This window comes from Balaenoptera borealis, assembly GCF_965194805.1.
Source record: "Balaenoptera borealis genome assembly, chromosome: 15".
Taxonomy (NCBI): Eukaryota; Metazoa; Chordata; class Mammalia; order Artiodactyla; family Balaenopteridae; genus Balaenoptera; species Balaenoptera borealis.
Window position 1 is genome coordinate 7,157,185 of NC_138871.1, and position 18,121 is coordinate 7,175,305.

At 43.2% G+C, this 18,121-nt stretch overlaps 1 protein-coding gene across 4 annotated transcripts in view; it reads left to right on the top strand.

Moving 5' to 3' along the window:
• The window catches only part of AFF3 (ALF transcription elongation factor 3), a 561,375-nt gene that overhangs the window by 445,891 nt on the left and 97,363 nt on the right, over nucleotides 1–18,121 (top strand). For all 4 annotated transcript variants that reach the window (XM_082356113.1, XM_082356114.1, XM_082356115.1 and 1 more), the window contains one exon: nucleotides 17,699–17,739. In XM_082356113.1, coding sequence (XP_082212239.1) covers nucleotides 17,699–17,739 — 41 coding nt within the window. The remainder of the gene's footprint in view (nucleotides 1–17,698; nucleotides 17,740–18,121) is intronic.

The window sequence follows — 18,121 nt, forward strand, 5'->3', positions numbered from 1 at the left end:
GGATTGTGACCAGGTTTAGAAAATGTGGAGGTTTAATGGAAATGGAGTCGTATTCTCATGTTTGCTCCTATAATTTTCATACTTGATGAGGTTCAAACTAGAAACAGAACAAATGATTTGAGAATCAGATTTTGTGTCTGAGTAAATGAAGGAAGGACACAAGATATGTGTGGCAGTTTGTTTGATCTCCGGTTAAAACCCGTGGCTCTTGGTTTTGACAATTCTAGAGGCCAGTGTTTCTTTGGAAGAAAGTGAAGGAGTTAGACGATTTAAGACAAAATGATTCCTGAAGGTACTAAGTACTCAAGCCATTTTTTAAATGGATTTGGAAGGGAGAAATGAATTATATTGCCTATCTTCCCATTTAGTAAAAAAAAAAAAAAAAAAATGAGTTCTGGGACTTCCCTGGCGGCCCAGTGGTAAGTCGCCACGCTTCCACTGCAGGGGGCACGGGTTGGATCCCTGGTCGGGATACTAAGATCCCGCGTGCCACCTGGCACAGCCCAAAAAATTAAATAAATAAATAAATAAATAAAAGGCAGATTTAAGGTTATTAAAAAAAAATGAGTTCTGCCTCTCAAGTGAGGAGGGTAAGCTTGGGAGGTTGGACACAGCAAATATCTAGATGAAATGATTACAGCTAAGGCATGAGGACAGGGCCACGTGAATAAGACACTCAACAAGGAGCAGCTAAGATCGTGTCAACTGCACACAGTCTTGCAGAGATGACAGATACATAAGCGCCGGGAAGTAAGGAGCAGGGATCCAAACTGAATGTCTGTGTATGTGCCTGCAGCTTCCAGTAATTACATTATCCACACATATTAGGCAGTCTTTTCATTTTAATTATATAACTACATTTTTCTCTTTAAATGAGCATGGTTTATCCACTTAAACTGACAGTTTTAATTTTACAGGCAGTGATCATGGGATATAATCTGTAGAGGGAAATTTTCCTACTGGCATCATTTACTCCTCACAATGAAGAAAAGTTACCTTTTAATCCCCAATCAATATTTGGAGAGCACACAATTCATTTAATAGATATCCAGGTAATTAGCATAAATCTGCAAGTTAAAGAGCCACTTCTTTTCTTATTCTTAATGCATGGAGTACTAATCATGTCTCTCAAAAAGAATCTGGGTCCTCTCAGAGTGACTCTAAAGCTTCGCTCATCAAGGTGTCAGAATTATAGGTGGTGAGATTGCTCTGAGCACTGAATTGCAGTTCTTAACTGCCTTTTGTTAACGTTGGTTTCTTAAGAAGCACAAGGAACATTCCCATCTCAGTTTTCTGCTGTTGACCGTAGAGGTCACTGTATAAGTAACATCAGCTCTGGGTGTAATATTAAAAGCAGATTGCCAATTGTAATGGCCGCTGTTCATTTTTTTCCTTGTTCCTTTTGAATATGACAATTGCATAACAGAAAGCAGAGCTTTTCAGAAGAACCTCTGAAGCCATCAGCAGTGTGTGTCCATCCGTCACCAGATGTATTAGCTGAATGATATGCAGATGTGAAATAAAAATATAGGAGATTTTTGCAGCCCAGCTCCACTTCCCTGGGTGTATTTTTCTTCTCGGAATCAGCTTGGTTGATGCTGAAGTTCTTGGCCTGTGAAAATTTATTACCCACAGAGTCAATCTGCATTCAGGCGGCCAAGTCTGAATAAATAGAGTCATTGTGCTTGTCTGGGATTTGTGGCCAGAGTTCATCCAGTCAGCTTGACATTCACATCCCAGGAGATTCATAAAAGCCAACACCCTGGTATGTGCTCTTGAATCCTGCCAAAATTGTGTAGAATTATATAAACAGGAGTTGAAGCAGTAATCAGGACCAGGTTTGAGGGGTGAGCTCCAAAATCAAGTTTCTCCTACATTAGAAATGAACTATATCGTAGATGGGATTTGTAGCCAACAAGAGCTAAAACATTTTTCCAAAGGAGTCATTCTGAGAAGAATCTTGTGTGCCTACTAAATGTAAAATATTGTGCAAGACGCTGGCTTTGTTGGTCTTGATGAATTACACATTCGTAATATTCATTATGATAATTTAACCTCAAAAATCTAAAGTACTTTTTAAATGCTGGGAAATGCCCTGTTCTCAATGACTATACAAAAAAGTATATATTACATATATTAAACCTAACAGCAAAAATAGAAAAAAAAAGAGTAGTTTATGTTTTTTTTAATTTTTAGTCCTGCATTAATGTTGAACCTAAGCTACCTATCCAGTTTAATTATACTGACAAGTTGGTTTCTTTCTAATATGGAAACAGCACAGTAACGCTCATTGAAAACTATCATATCTTTGTCATCTGTATGTGAAGTAATCATAATTCAAACCTTCAGGCACAGTCAGTGAAACACGAATGTTCAACAGGAGGTTTTTGTCTCTTTGTTTATTTGTTTGTTTAACAGCCCTAAAGCTTACTTAAGTAATATTTTATAAATAAAATTTTACTGTCACCAGAGGCAAATGCAAAACTCTTTTAAGAAGGCCAGTTTTATTACATCATGCCACTCTTTATAAACATTTGTGAGAAGCACAAGCATTCGTGGAGATACACAAAAAAGTAGTTGTCTTTTTTTATGTTAATCAACTGTCATTTCCAAAATTGAAATGGTCAGCAAACCTAAATGTCACAGAGCACAGATATACAACGGCTCACAACCCCATCTCCTCACTTTTTTTCTCAGACCTCCTCTGGGGACCTGAGATTGATGGAGGTTTAGTTGTGTCCACCCAGCTTGGATCATAGGATGTGACTAATTTCAATCTGAGGACCCTCAGTGGATATCTGGAAAATGACAATATTATATAAAAATTAAGAGATGATCCACTAAATTTGGGCAAACATGCAATTAACACAAAAACGGAGAATCATGGCTTTGTTAAGTTGAAGAATTCAGAGGAAGCTACATTCTGGAAACTAAGCCAAGCTTTTTTAACGGTGCATATCAGTACCACCAAAATAGACTCCATTCAGAAAACAGAAGAAGGGCCATGTACCATTATTGGATAGGCATGCTCTTCTCAAATACAACTGCCAGCCGGGTTGCTGGTTGGCAGAGGAAGTGGAAATCTCCCTCCGGAGGACACTGCTATTTAACTCAGAGGAATAGCCCTTTGTCCTGTGACTTTTATGGGGGTTTTTTCTTCAATAGCTTTTGCAGAATTGTAACCATTCAAGACTGGATGCTCCTTGGAGTCTGTGCTATCACTCATATCCAGGCTTGGGGGCTTTCATATAGGAAAGGATTTACCTGCAGTCATTCAGGTGTCTGGTCCAGATATGCACTCGGAAAGTTTTGTTTGTGTTTGTGTTTTTCCAAATCTTCTCCAAGTGGGGCCGGTTATCTCAGAAGCACAGATTTTCTCAGGAGACTCTCTTAACCTCTTGTTTCTACTGGAGCAAAATCATTTGCAGGAATTCAGTGCCCCTGGGCACTTGCAGTTCCATGCTGACCAGATCTTTAGCCAGCAAGTTGTGCCGAGTGAAACAAGAAGCAGACCAGGGACTTTCCTGGTGGTCCAGTGGTTAAGACTCCGCGCTTCCACCCAAGGGGCATGGGTTCGATCCCTGGTCACAGAACTAAGATCTTGCATGCCACGCGGTGCAGCCAAGAAGAAAAAAAAACAAAGAAGTAGACCAGACGGTTTCTGAAATGTCACCAGACATGGTCCTCTTCACATAGAAAAGTGCTAGAGTGTGGGTTAGCCAGAATCTCTCTCTGTGGAGATCTGATTCAGCAACATGTTTCTGGGTACCTCTCCTTTCTACCTGGACTTCATTCTTAGAAGTCCAAGGCAGTTGAAGGAAGAGGGTGTGATTACATGTTATATGTGAAAACATTTTCAGGTGTAAACCATCAAGCAGTGGTCACTTGAGAGGTGAAAATCCTAATACCAATAATAAAACAATCAGTATTGCTTCAGCTTTTCTCTTATGTTATATAATTGGTTTGCAAACTGCAATTATGAGACTCTTACCTAACCATGACAAACCTATTTTTACCTTCAAATATTGCTACTTTGTCTGACTAAAAGAGATGTTTTGCGAAAACAGAAAGCCAGACTTAGATTTTGGTTCTTCATGCACAGGTTGCATTATTTTAACAAAACTATCAAAATAGTTACGTTACTTGCATCTTGTCTTTAAGCAAAAACAAAGTAACATTTGTATTCCACAACCTGGGCTCTGGTTGCATTAGTAAGAACCAACCACCTACTGAGGCAGTGACGTTGACAATGTAAACACAGAACAAAGCGGGTCTCTGGATAACATCTATTTAGCTGCTGAATTAAACCAACCGCTAACCTAATAAACTGCTGGAATTTAAAAAAAAAAGAAAGAAAGAAAAAGTAAATGGGACTCCACCAAAGCATCGTATGAAGGTAAAGTAAGGATTCTGTTAAAAGCTCCAAAAGGCATTCGGCAAACCCACCAAAGTGGGGAGTGAGCAATCCCCGTGTCCACCTGCTCTGCCAAAGATGAGAGTTATTTTGGGCCATCATCATCTTGGCTGTGCTCAGAGTCTGGCCTGTACTGAAATAGCACTGTGAGAAGAGTTGCAGGAGTGTATGGCTGACCAAAGCCCTGAGGAGCAGGCCAGAAAGCCAGGCAGCCACGTAGAAGCTGCGGGGCCTGGATTGCATCACCCTGCACGCTCCAACTTTAGCCTCCCATTCCCAAGAACCAGGAATTGCAATCCATGCACTACCTGTAGCGTGTCTTCAGGCAGCTCAGCTATCATTAGTTGGTTCTTCTTGCTTGCTTTCAACGTGAAGTTGACAAGCACATGCACGCACACACACGCACGGGCGCGCGCGCACACACACGGACTCATTCACATGGAAGGTGTTACTGCCTTGCCAGCGCTCTGCCCCAGAATCCAAAAGCTGCTGCCATTCTCACAGATCTGAGAGTTGATAGCCGAGCTTGGATCTTTCACCTTCATCCAACAGCACCAGACCTGACTCAGGCAGGCACTTCCTTTACATGTGTAGTCCCGTCATAGTGAGCCCTGGAGGTAAAAAGAATTCTTCCCCGGGAGTTTCGGGCAAGCTCTAAATGACCCATATGCTTCTGCCTATAAACCGCTTGAGGAATCAAGATTAGTCTCAAAAACCTAAAGCCGTCCTGTCTTCTTTGCAGACATCTAAGAGACGACTCCTTGCTGCTTCTGCATTAGCATACCCAGAGGAAGCTTGCCCCCGTGTCTGTTTACATCTGCTCAGTATCCCATCAGTTGTCTTGGCTGGGATTGGCAGAATCCAAAATGTATCTGCTCCCCTTCCCTTCAGTCTCTGCCCTGAATAGTCCACAACCCGGCAGAGGCAGGACCGGGGTGCTCTGTGGTACTTCACTGGCCTGGTTCCCTTACTTACCGACTCTGACCATGAGCAAGCCAACTTCACTAAACCTCTGTTCCAATATCTTAATGTCAGTAGACAAAAATGCTAAAGTAGATTAATAGAAAATATTTTAAAAACAAACCACCCAATCAAAACATGGGCAGAAGATCTAAATAGACATTTCTCCAAAGAACACATACAGATGGCCAAGAGGCCCATGAAAAGATGCTCATCGTCGCTCATTATTAGAGAAATGAAAGTCAAAACTACAATGAGGTATCAGCTCACCTTACCCTGGTCAGAATGACCATCGTTGAAAAATCTACAAATAATAAATGCTGAAGAGGGTGTGGAGAAAAGGGAACCATCCTACACTGTTGGTGGGAATGTACATTGGTGTAACCACTATGGAGAACAATATGGAGGTTCCTTAAAAAACTAAAAATAGAGTTACCATATATCCAGCAATCCCACTCCTGAACATATATCTGGAAAAGGTGAAAACTCTTAATTCGAAAAGATATATTCTCCCCAATGTTCATAGCAGCACTATTTACAACAGCCAAGACATGGAAGCAACCTAAGTGTCCATCAGTAGATGAATGGATAAAGACGATGTGGTACATATATACAATGGAATACTACTCAGACATAAAAAATACTGAAATAACGCCATTTGCAGCAACATGAATGGACCTAGAGATTATCATACTGAGTGAAGTAAATCAGACAAAGACAAATATTATATGATATCATTTATATGTGGAATCTAAAAAATAATACAAATGAGTTATTTACAAAACAGAAACAGACTCACAAACATAGGAAACAATCCTGTGGTTACCAAAGAGTAAGGGGGGAAAGAGAAATTAGTAGTATGGGATTAACAGATACTCGCCACTATGTGTAAAATAGATGGGCTTCCCTGGTGGCACAGTGGTTAAGAATCCGCCTGCCAATGCAGGGGACACAGGTTCGAGCCCTGGTCCAGGAAGATCCCACATGCCACGGAGCAACTAAGCCCACGTGCCACAACTACTGAGCCTGCACTCTAGAGCCCACGTGCCACAACTAGTGAAGCCCGCGTGCCTAGAGCCTGTGCTCCGCAACGAGAAGCCACTGCAGTGAGAAGCCCACGCACCACAACGAAGAGGAGCCCCCGCTCGCTGCAACTAGAGAAAGCCCGCACGCAGCAACGAAGACCCAACGCAGCCAAAAATAAAATAAATAAATTTAAAAAAATAAAATTAAATAGATGAACAACAAGGATATACTGTATAGCACAGGGAACTATATTCAATATCTTGTAATAACCTATAATGAAAAGGAATCTGAAAAAAATATATATACATATGTGTGTATATATTTATATATACATATATGGCTGAATCACTTTGCTGTACGCCTGAAACTAACACAATGTTGTAAATCACCTATACTTCAATTTAAAAAAGAAAGTATTTTATATTACAATAAATAGATATTAGTGTAAAACCATTAAACTGTACATTTTAACATCTTCCCCCCTCCCTCCGTCCTCTTCCCCTTCTCCCCAGAAATGTTCTTTATTTACATTGCTGGAACTTTTTTTAGGCTTATAGGTAATAAAAGGAGAGGAGTACAGGAAGACGCCAGAAAATTGATTTATCTAAGCAAAGGCAAGGAGCTAATGATAGAAGAATAGATCTAGAAGTCAGAGGAGGAAGTGAGGATGGTGAGCTGGCAATTTAGGGGAGAGAGTAAGGAGGGGGGAAGGAGGTAGAGAGAGGAGAAGAAAGATTAGTAATTTACCACCTGCCCAGCAGGGGTCACATAGAGTAAAATAGTTCCTTATATAGTACCTCGATAGAAGCTTTTACTGAAAAATGCCACAAGGAAAAAGGTGAATTTCTTAGAAGGAAGCCAGTACATAGAGAGTGCCATTTTGATTTTTAACAAAATAATAGTTCAGCAAAGATTTGTCAGATCCTCTTATCTAAAAGGGTAATTGGCAATTGAAGGGTGATGCCTGTTTAAAAGCAAAAGACTGCCTTGTTCATTTATTTAAAAAAAATATTTTTTTAAAAAAAATTGTAATTGTACTAACAGAAGCTTGAATAAACTTTAGAATCTGTTAAAGACTAAAGCCCGGTTGTCCCATCCTCTGACACAAATCGTTTTTGGAATGAGACCAAATTGAATGAATGAATGAGATAAAAGCTAATCCATCATCCCTCAGGGATTCAGGAAGGGCACCATTTATGGCTTGGTCACCTAGTGACATTATATTCGTCAAGCATTTATGTGCCTTGTGCTATTGGTTAGACCTTGTACCAAACATTGTTCCGTCATGTAACTGGTACCCACTTCCTATTCTCAAGAAGCTGGTATCTAGCCTCCCTAAGTCCAGTCCTTTATGGGGTAAATATTCCAGATGACCAGGTAGAAGAAGCTACTTGCCATGGGACAGTGATGCCACAGCTCTTGAAGCGCAAGTTGCTCCCCAGGACCTGGCCTGGGGCTGAATGTCACCCAGCTCACTTCTCCCTCCCAGCACCCACACTAATAGCCTCATGCACGGCCATGGATTTTCCTGCCACCACCCGCCCACTTCAGACTGACCTCTGACCACCTCCACGCCAGCCACCCCTGGTGCACAGACAGCCTCCAGGAATCCACGGGGATCCTCTGACCCATCGTGTTGCCCTCATGGCAGTCAGTATGGCCCATCACTCAGGGTGCCTCATACCATCCAGACCCTCAGTGGGGCCCCCGCCTGCTGGGAGGACTCTGACATCAGTCACTGTGGGTGAGGGACAGCCCCCGGGGCATGTACTCACACCATCCCCACACCTTCCCTTCTTTCTCCTAGCTCATAGCAGCTGCCCCCAAGTTTTCTGTTTTGATGGCAAAAGCCTCCAGGGCCTGGAAGCAGAAGGGGCCACATGGTAGATGTCACCAATTATTCATAGTGTTATCTCTAGAATAAAATGTCCTGGAAATGCCCAGTGAAGACAAGAGTGCCTCCCTTAATAATCCCTCTCAGAAGATTTGAGTTGCCAAATTTGGACAGACCCCAACCTCAAATAATGCCCCCAAATCAGTCAATTGGAACCGGAATCCGAATTATGAGATAATGTTATCCAGCAAACCATCTGGTGTCATCGACTTTAATCAGCACTTCCCATAGGATATACTAGGTACTAATAAATGTCTGTTATTGTCTTTATCAAATTTCTGGTAGACATATGCAAATCTAAGCCACACAGTTAAAATAAAACAACCAGTCAAAATTTCTCTAAAGAGAAATGTGTACCCTAGTTTTTCAAGATAGTAAAATAGAGAAAGAATATACAGCTAAGGGCGAAAAAATGTATTTCAACAAAGCTCTGAAATTGGAGCCATGGCAGTTAGTAACATTTGTTATCACCAGAAGTTACCTACTCACATCCTACTGGCGAATCACACGGCAGGTGCTGTCCGTCAGCAGGAAGCTCTTTCCGGTGGAAGGAGGATGAGCTGGGATCTCTGCCTTCAGTGATCTTCAAGGAACTTGAATTTTTAGCCAAGACTAAAATTTCCATGAAGCAGATGGCAAGCTCCCCAGGAAAGAATAGAACCCAGCGCTAAGCCATGTTCTAGACCAGGAGCTCTGAGAGCAGAGGGTCAGCAAGAGCTCGAGCTGTCGAGGCAAGCTTCATGAAAAGGACCTTGGGTTGTAGGCAGACTCTAAAGAGAAAGAGGACGAACTGGAGAGAGAACAGGAGAAGTGCTGGCTTGATTTAAAGGGACACCAAGGGCTTCCCTGGTGGCGCAGTGGTTAAGAATCTGCCTGCCAATGCAGGGGACACGGGTTCGAGCCCCGGTCTGGGAAGATCCCACATGCCACGGAGCAGCTAGGCCCGTGAGCCACAACTACTGAGCCTGCGCGTCTGGAGCTTGTGCTCCGCAACAAGAGAGGCTGCGATAGTGAGAGGCCCGCGCACCGCGATGAAGAGTGGCCCCCGCTTGCCACAGCTAGAGAAAGCCCTCGCACAGAAACGAAGACCCAACACAGCAAAAATAAATAAATAAATGAATTTTTTTAAAAAAAGAAAAATACTGGGAAAGTATGTTTAACGAAAAAAACTAAAACATTTATTTTAAAAAAATAAATAAAATTTAAAAAATTAAAAAAATAAGGAGACACCAAGAGTCGCGGTGATTTGTCCACAGCTGACCCCTGTTCAGCTGTTTGCTTTCATTATTGGCAGGTTCCTCAGCCCCTGAATTTCTGTCCTCTCATCCTGATCTTGTTTATACTTGTAGAGTCATCTTTATTAGAATGACCATACATTGTGCCCCAAAAAAGCAGGGTTTTCTCCCCTTGTCCCTGACTCCCACCTGGTTAGCACCCCCTTTCACTCTCAGAACTGTTCTTATTTGGATGATAAATTATATTGTCCTCCCTGACTCTGCCTGACCCCTGTAGAGTACTGGATAAGGTCAAAGTCCACTGAACAAAATGCTTCCTAGACAGCATTTCTAGGAATCCGAAAACGCAAAGTACTCATGATTGAGAAAAAAAAAAAAAAAGACCAGAAATAGACTCTTTCCTTTGTCTTACAAATGTTGCTAAATGGGTTGTAAAGCACCAAATGGAAGCTCACAACATAAAAAGTTAAGACACTCATCAACTGGGACCAAAATGAAAAACAACAGCATAAAAGTTAACGAAACATAAAATATGCTAATAGAGGTAGAAGGAAATTAAACAGGGAAATAAGTTAATAAATAACAAGTCTTAACTTGAAGAAGAATGACAAGAAAAAAGTAAGGCCTTACCAGCCAGAATTCCTAGAAAGACAGGCGTGTCCATATAAATTTCACAGGCTTCTTCCAATAACAGCAAAACACAAATGAAGTAAGATTAGCTGTGATAGTATTTATTCAGGTAATTAAATGTGGAGACAGTGTCCTAACACAGGTGAAGCAATGTGATTACAATCACTGCTGCAGTGATACCTCCTTGACTGTCAGTGTCATAAACCTGATACTGTGTGTAGCACAGATGGAGGTCAGTCCCACATGGAGTGCAGAAACAAAGGTGTGTTCTAACCAGCTGTACCCTGGATCTTCTTCTCTTAGAACAATAGCAAAATGTAGATCCAGAAAATCAAGCCATCTATCTTCTTCTTATGACTGTCGTTTGTCAAAAACATATGGATGGGGGCTTCCCTGGTGGCGCAGTGGTTGAGAATCTGCCTGCTAATGCAGGGGACACAGGTTCGAGCCCTGGTCTGGGAAGATCCCACATGCCACGGAGCAGCTAGGCCCGTGAGCCACAATTACTGAGCCTGCGCGTCTGGAGCCTGTGCTCTGCAACAAGAGAGGCCGCGACAGTGAGAGGCCCGCGCACCGCGATGAAGAGTGGCCCTCGAAAAACACAAAAACAAAACCAAAAAAACATATGGATGTTGTGTACTTAATTGTCATTTAACAGCTTTAATCTCATAAATCCAACCATCTGTTTAACATCTGCACTTGACTTCCCATAAACAACTTGAACTTCACACACCCAAACTTTTTTGGGGGGCAAGGGAGAGATCATAGCATTTTGGAAATACAGTTTTTAAAGGTTACTTTCCACTTACAGTTATTACAAAATATTGGCTATATTCCCCCCATGTTATACAATAAATCCTTGAGCCTATCTTATACCCAGTACTTTGTACCTCGCACTTCCCCACCCCTGTAATGCCCCTCCCCGCCCCCCCCTCTGGTAACCACTAGTTTGTTCTATATCTGTGAGTCTGTTTCTTTTTTGTTATATTCACTAGTTTCTTGTATTTTTTAGATTCCACATATAAGTGAGATCATACAGTATTTGTCTTTCTCTGTCTGGCTTACTTCACTAAGCATTAATGCCCTCCAAGTCCATCCATGTTGCTGCAAATGGCAAAATTCTTCTCTTTTTTATGGCTGAGTAGTATTCCATTGTATATACATAACACATCTTCTTTATCCATTCATCTGTTGATGGTCACTTAGGTTGTTTCCATGTCTTGGCTGTTGTAAATAATGCACCTGTGAACACTGGGGTGTATGTGTCTTTTCAAATTAGAGTTTTGTACACACCCAAACCTAAACTCTGCCTTTGTCTTCTCCTGCACCCGTCTTGCCCATCAGTGGCTCTCAATCTGTACAAGGTGCTCAAGCCAGGAACCTGGGACTCATTCCTGACGCCTCCCCCACTTCCCACGTTCAATCAATCACCAGTTCCTTCAACCCTACCTCCAAAATGTAGCACGAACTTTCTCCATCTCCACCGCTACCGTGCACTTCTCTTGCCTGGATCACTGCAAGTGACCTTCAACTTTGTCCCTTCCTGCCGCAATCCATTCAACACACAAAGGCCAGAAGGGAATTTGAAAAGTGTAAGTCAGGGCTTTGCTGGTGGCACAGTGGTTAAGAATCCACCTGCCAATGCAGGGGACACGGGTTCGAGCCCTGGTCCGGGAGGACCCCACATGCCGTGGAGCAGCTGGGCCCGTGCACCACAGCTGCAGAGCCTGCGCTATAGAGCCCAAGAGCCACTACTGCTGAGCCCCCATGCTACAACTACTGAAGCCCGCGTACCTAGAGCCTGTGCTCTACAACAAGAGAAGCCCCCACAATGAGAAGTCCTTGCACCGCAATAAAGAGTAGCCCCTGCTCGCCGCAACTAAAGCCCACGCGCAGCAAGGAAGACCCAATGTAGCCATAAATAAATAAATGAATGAATGAATAAATAAATAAAAGAAAAGTGTGAGTCATATTGCCTCACTCCCTACTCTTTTTTTTTTAATTATATAGAGTCACCAGAAGTTGCAAAGAATGTACAGGCAGGTCCCATATATCAGGGGTCCACGGCCTGTTATGAACCAGGCCGCACAGCAGGAGGTGAGCGGCGGGCAAGCGAGCACACCTTCATCTGCCGCTGCCCATCACTGCCCATTGCTCATATTACCGCCTGAACCATCCCCCCCGCCCCCGGTCCTTGGCAAAATTGTCTTCCATGAAACCAGTCCCTGGTGCCAAAAAGGTTGGGGACCTCTGCCATATATCCTTCGCCCAGCTTCCCCTCATGTAAACTTTTCAGTGACTTCTTATTGCTGTGGATAATGTCCAAAATCCTTAACTTGACCTCCAAAGCCCTTGGGACCTGCCGCTGTCTCCACCGCTCACTGACCTCCCCGAGAGCAACCTTCCTGTAGTTCCTCCACTGACCAGAGATCTAGGCCTGCCTCGGGCCTCTGCTCCCAAACACTTTTCCCTTCCTTCCTTCCGCATTCCTACTTCTCTCATTCAGTAGCTCTTCTTTGCCCTCCTTGTGGCAGCTTTGTTATCCCTTCCTTAGAGAACCTTCCTTGAGCACTCATTCCAAATGAGGTCCCTTCACATTCTGGTTCACAGCACTTGTCCTCTTTGGTCATAGCCCTTGTCTAGATCCAGGATCTAGAATGCTTGTGTGTGTTTAACTTTTCATGTCTGGCTCACGTGTAAACTCCAGGTACAATGTGGCAAAAGCTTTGTCCGTTTTTTGTTGTTTGTTTGTTTTTTTTTTTTAATAAGTTTTTTTTTTTTTTTAATTTTTATTTATTTATTTATTTATGGCTGTGTTGGGTCTTCGTTTCTGTGCGAGGGCTTTCTCTAGTTGCGGCAAGCGGGGGCCACTCTTCGTCGAGGTGTGTGGGCCTCTCACTATCGTGGCCTCTCTTGTTGCGGAGCACAGGCTCCAGCCGCGCAGGCTCAGTAGTTGTGGCTCACGGGCCTAGTCGCTCCGCGGCATGTGGGATCCTCCCAGACCAGGGCTCGAACCCGTGTCCCCTGCATTGGCAGGCAGATTCTCAACCACTGCGCCACCAGGGAAGCCCTTGTTGTTTTTTTTTTTAAGAATTTATTTATTTATTTATGGCTGTGTTGGGTCTTCGTTTCTGTGCGAGGGCTTTCTCTAGTTGCGGCGAGCAGGGGCCACTCTTCATCGCGGTGCGCGGGCCTCTCACTATCGCGGCCTCTCTTGTTGCGGAGCACAGGCTCCAGACGCGCAGGCTCAGTAGTTGTGGCTCACGGGCCTAGTTGCTCCGCGGCATGTGGGATCCTCCCAGACCAGGGCTCGAACCCGTGTCCCCTGCATTGGCAGGCAGACTCTCAACCACTGCGCCACGAGGGAAGCCCACTTTGTCCGTTTTGACTGTCACCCAAGCAGAGCCCAGCCCCTGCACTTGACAGGTACAGCAGATGGCTTTATGGAGCTGTCAACGTGGTGTTTCTGTTTCTATCAAGTAAGAAAGAAACTGGATTATGCTAAGACCCCTCTGAATTCTAGCCTCTTCCCTTTGCTTTCTCCCCCTCCAATATCCATGAACTTGTTCTACGCTCGACCCAGTTACAGTAAGGGCACTTAATTTCCTCTTTGATTTCCCCTCAATAACAGATTGTGACTGGTAATTCATTTAGCGTATGTTGAAACCTGCAAGTCTACTGATTAGGTTCCCAAGCACCCAGCTTGCTGTAATAAAGACAGAGAAAAGATGTCATCTCTCAAAGAGAACCTGGAAAATAATTATTTCTGGCAGAAAACTTGTTTTGTCTCACAGACTTACCCTTCAGAGTCATTCATGAATGAGTAATGAACTCAGGAAAGATCAGTGACGCATTGTCTTAAGGCTCTCAATCTATTTTGCTGAGAACTGAATAAAAAGAAAGTTACGTGAGGAGATGATTTAGAAAGAGAAATATGGTTGCTGTAACGTACAAGTCTTGAAAGAAGGAAATTGGGCAATTCATCTAGTTTTCTATGAGTAGTTTTTCAGGTTTCAATCATGAGTCACCTAAGTAATTTTTTTCTCTGCTATTTAATTCCAGTGTTTATTTATTTTATTACTTTCCAGCAGTAAAATAAAATAGTGTGCAACAGCCAAAGTTTATTTTAAGAGAGGAGCCAGTAAGAAAAAGTTGGTGGTCTTTGCTTTGGTATATAACATACAGTTTTAATGCCGTAAGTTTTTTTTTTTTTCCTCAAGGAGTTATTTAAAACACTTAATATATTCTCGTCTCCTTTTTGATGGATAAGTCCTCCTCTGTAAAGTTTTGAATGATGTAGAATAACAACAAATTAAATAGAACAATCAAAAGCAGGCATTAAAAATAGTAGTGCAGGCAGTCGTGTTGGCAGATTGAAGAGTGAGGGTCACAGAAAGACATTGCTTGGTGACTGGCTAGATGCATGATGTCTAAGCCCGGAAGGACCTTTTGGTCCCAGCATCATGTCCATCTGCTAAAGGAAAGCAGCCCCTGTTCCCAGCTTCCAACTCAGCTTACATTAGAGGACTCACCAACGTCAGTCCTATGGAGTTATTCTCAGCAGGTACCACCACCTGGGATGCATCAATTCGCAGGCATTCTAGTGACGGTCGGGCATCTCAGTTTCTTGTTTTGGATTTGTTTTGCTTTGCTTTTGCTTCTTAAATCATCTTCTTATAGACTGCACATCAACAAGCGCTGTGTCTCCTTATCAGAAAAGTCAGCGGGAAGTATTTGCAGGCAGGAGAGAAGAGAATCAATAGACTTTAAAAAAAAATTGACATCCAGGGCTGGGCGAAAATTCAGATGCCATGTGAGAGATTCCTGTTGACCTTTTAGTCACATCTCCTGATTTTTGTCATTCCAGGAGTCTGTCTCCAGTGCCTCCTGCTGAGATGATAAGAGACTGTGCTGATAATATGTGCCATCTTCCCTTTGGGGAGTTCCAAATACTTTTTGTATATTTAGCCAAACACATTGTATATTTACTAGAGAGTGAAGTTCTTTTCAAGGATAACTGCGGAAAATGGAAAGCCATCTTGCTGAGGGAGGGAGAACGCTTTAGGAGATGAACCTGGGAACAACGACAGCTGCCTGTCACCTGCTGGGTGCTTTTTGTGAACGTGCTCCTGGGGTGGCCCTCGGGAGAGCGCAGACAAAGGAGAGAGAGGAGAGGGCAGGGAGTGCTGTCCAGGCCCTCCTCGGCTTCTCACCTCTTCCCCCTGCCACATTCAACTCCCTCAGGTGTCCCCGCAAAGAGAAAGCACTGTAGTTATTCTTCTTTTCTATCTTGAACGAATAATGTGACACTAGAATGCCAGGTCACTTGGGCTGTCATTCCCTGGAATCCAGGGAGGAGGGAGGGGACCCCTGTCCCTTGGATTGTCCACAGTAGCCTGGACCTTGACTGGCTCCCTCAGCCTCCATTTGGGGAAGGAAAGGGTAGTTTGGAAACTGAGGCCTGGGTCGAGGACCAGACTCCAGGTCCATAATATAAATGAAAGGCAGAACCTGTCCCAGAATGTAAGACTCTCAATTCCCTGTTCAACAGATTTTATGCTTTTTCCTAACTCACTGTGGTTGCGTCTCTTGTGGAATTATCTAAGTTTCTCTTACTAATTTATTTTCCATTCCTGGTGCCAGGCCCAGGAGCTCATGTTCCCTGGGTTCTTTCTTTCAGATCTGCCTTTCATTGCTACTTTGCTGCAGCATCTCCACAGAGACACCCTTGTCATTTGAAGGGGACAGTTCCTGATTGTACAAGGGGACCTTCCGGACGTTTGGAAAGTGTTAGCATCCCTGGGGCCAGGCACTAACTGCCAGTAGTGATCCCCTCATGAGTGTGACATGCAGAAACACCCCGACTCAATTCCAGACGCTCCTGGGGTTGGGGGGAGGGTAGCCCAGGTGAGAACCACTGCCAGGGGCTTGGACAGGCCCTTTCTCCACCGTCTAGTGCAGGACCACCGGTGCCTCTTCTCGCCTGACCACATTTCAGTGGGAAGGATCCCCTAAGTGATTCATTCGTTGATGTTTACTCTGCAGATACTTCCAGAGCACCTGCTAACAGCTCCACACCCTGTTTGAGGAGCTGTAGATCCACCAGCCATTAGTCACCACTCATGTCTGCCCCTTCATAGCTCTATCCTACCTTCATCTTTTTATTTGCATGTTACTTCGTAAATGTCTACCAGTCATCCCTGGACCTCTATTCTGACTCCCTACCTGGGGGCTCAGCTTGTCCAGGACAATGACCACTTCTGCTTTTGCTTTTTTCCTCCTGAGACCCCAGAGCAATCATCTTCATGTAGTAGGAATTCAGTAAGTGTTGGTCTGACTGCCTGATCCAAGGATATGAAACTATCACCAAGGGTGTATTTCTTTTCTGTAATAGAGATAATGGTTCTGATGTGTCATTTTTTTCTAATCTGAAGATTCTATTTTGTCCGCCACCCACTTGTGATGAGGAATAGCGTGGGAAACATTGGTGTCCCTGGTAAACAGTAAATTTGACATACGTCGTGTCCAAGGTGAAGATGGACTGTGGACACTCCTTATTTCCTGCATGCACCGTGAGGAAGCCCTGGTCTTCGAGGCCATGCTTTGATCCCCTCCCAATTATGACTTCTCAGTCAGAGAAGTCTTTTTCTGCCTTCCGTAGATTCAGAGTCCTTGGCGGCATAAGGCAAACAGACAAAAAAATAGGACAGACAGACGAAAGGAAAGTGAGTGCAAAACTGGGAGAATCTGAGGGAGGCTTTCTTATTTCCTTTTTTCTTTTCATTTTTATATTATGGAAAATTTCAAACACACAAAAATTCCCAGAATACTGTACTATTCCCCCAGTGTTCTTGTCACCTAGCTTCAACAGTTATCAACCCAAGTCCATCTCATTTCATTTATATGCCTACCTACCCTCTCTTCCCTCCAATTGTATTATTTTAAATCCCAGCATCGTGTAATTGTATTCATAAATATTTCAATATGAATCTCTAAAAGACTCTATAAAAACATTGCCACAGTTATGTTACTGTGTCTAAAACATACCAACGATCTCCTAATATCATCACATAGCCAGTCAGTGTTCCAATATCCAATTGTGATGCTTTTATCAATAAATCTGAAAACCAGGTCCAAAATTATACCTTCATAAGAAAAGAAGCTGCAAAGGAACCAAAACAGATCTTTTCCTTACAGGAAAGTAGAATAAAGCAATGGTAAAAGTGAATTCCGGAAGTAAAAATGACATAGGTCCGATCAGTACCACGTCTCCTGAGACGTGTCCAACCTCACCTGTGGAGTATGTCCAGTCTCCTCAAGCTCGCCCCCTGGTGGCAGGTGTGACCCATGGGGGCTTCCCGTAACTCTTCAGAAATGTTCGTTTGCTAACACGAGAGGATTCTCTACTGTGTTACTAGTAGTTTCATATTTGGCCACCTGGCAGAAGTGTGGGTGACACAGGGTTTCTTTTTAAGTATTGATCGAGCACGTAATTTTAAAGTCAGAATATTAAATAAACATCTCTGCCCTTTCTTCCAGCAGGCAACCCAGAGAACAGCTCTCCACGCTCTGTCTGACAGGTACATTTTGTCATTTTTATGAACTATAAATTGCTTTATGAAACATTGAGCCCTATTTACTGTGGCATATAATTCATAATCGGATTTTGTCCCTAAAGTATCTGTGAACTGGGATGTTAAACATTTTGCATGCTTCAATTTGTCATGCATGTGTGGAGTTTATTACTGCAAAAATCGCCGTGTTGTATTTCATAGAAAGTATGAAGAATCCCTTGTTGTACAATGAAACAGGAGACAAGAAACTTGGAGGGAAAGTCCTGAATGGTGCAGTAAATTCTGAACTTTGGAACTGGTTGAGATCTAAGCTCATTTTTCAACAATAAGTACTTCATTTATTCTGGGATGTTTTCTTCAGACTTTTTTCCCACATCATTTCCCTGAG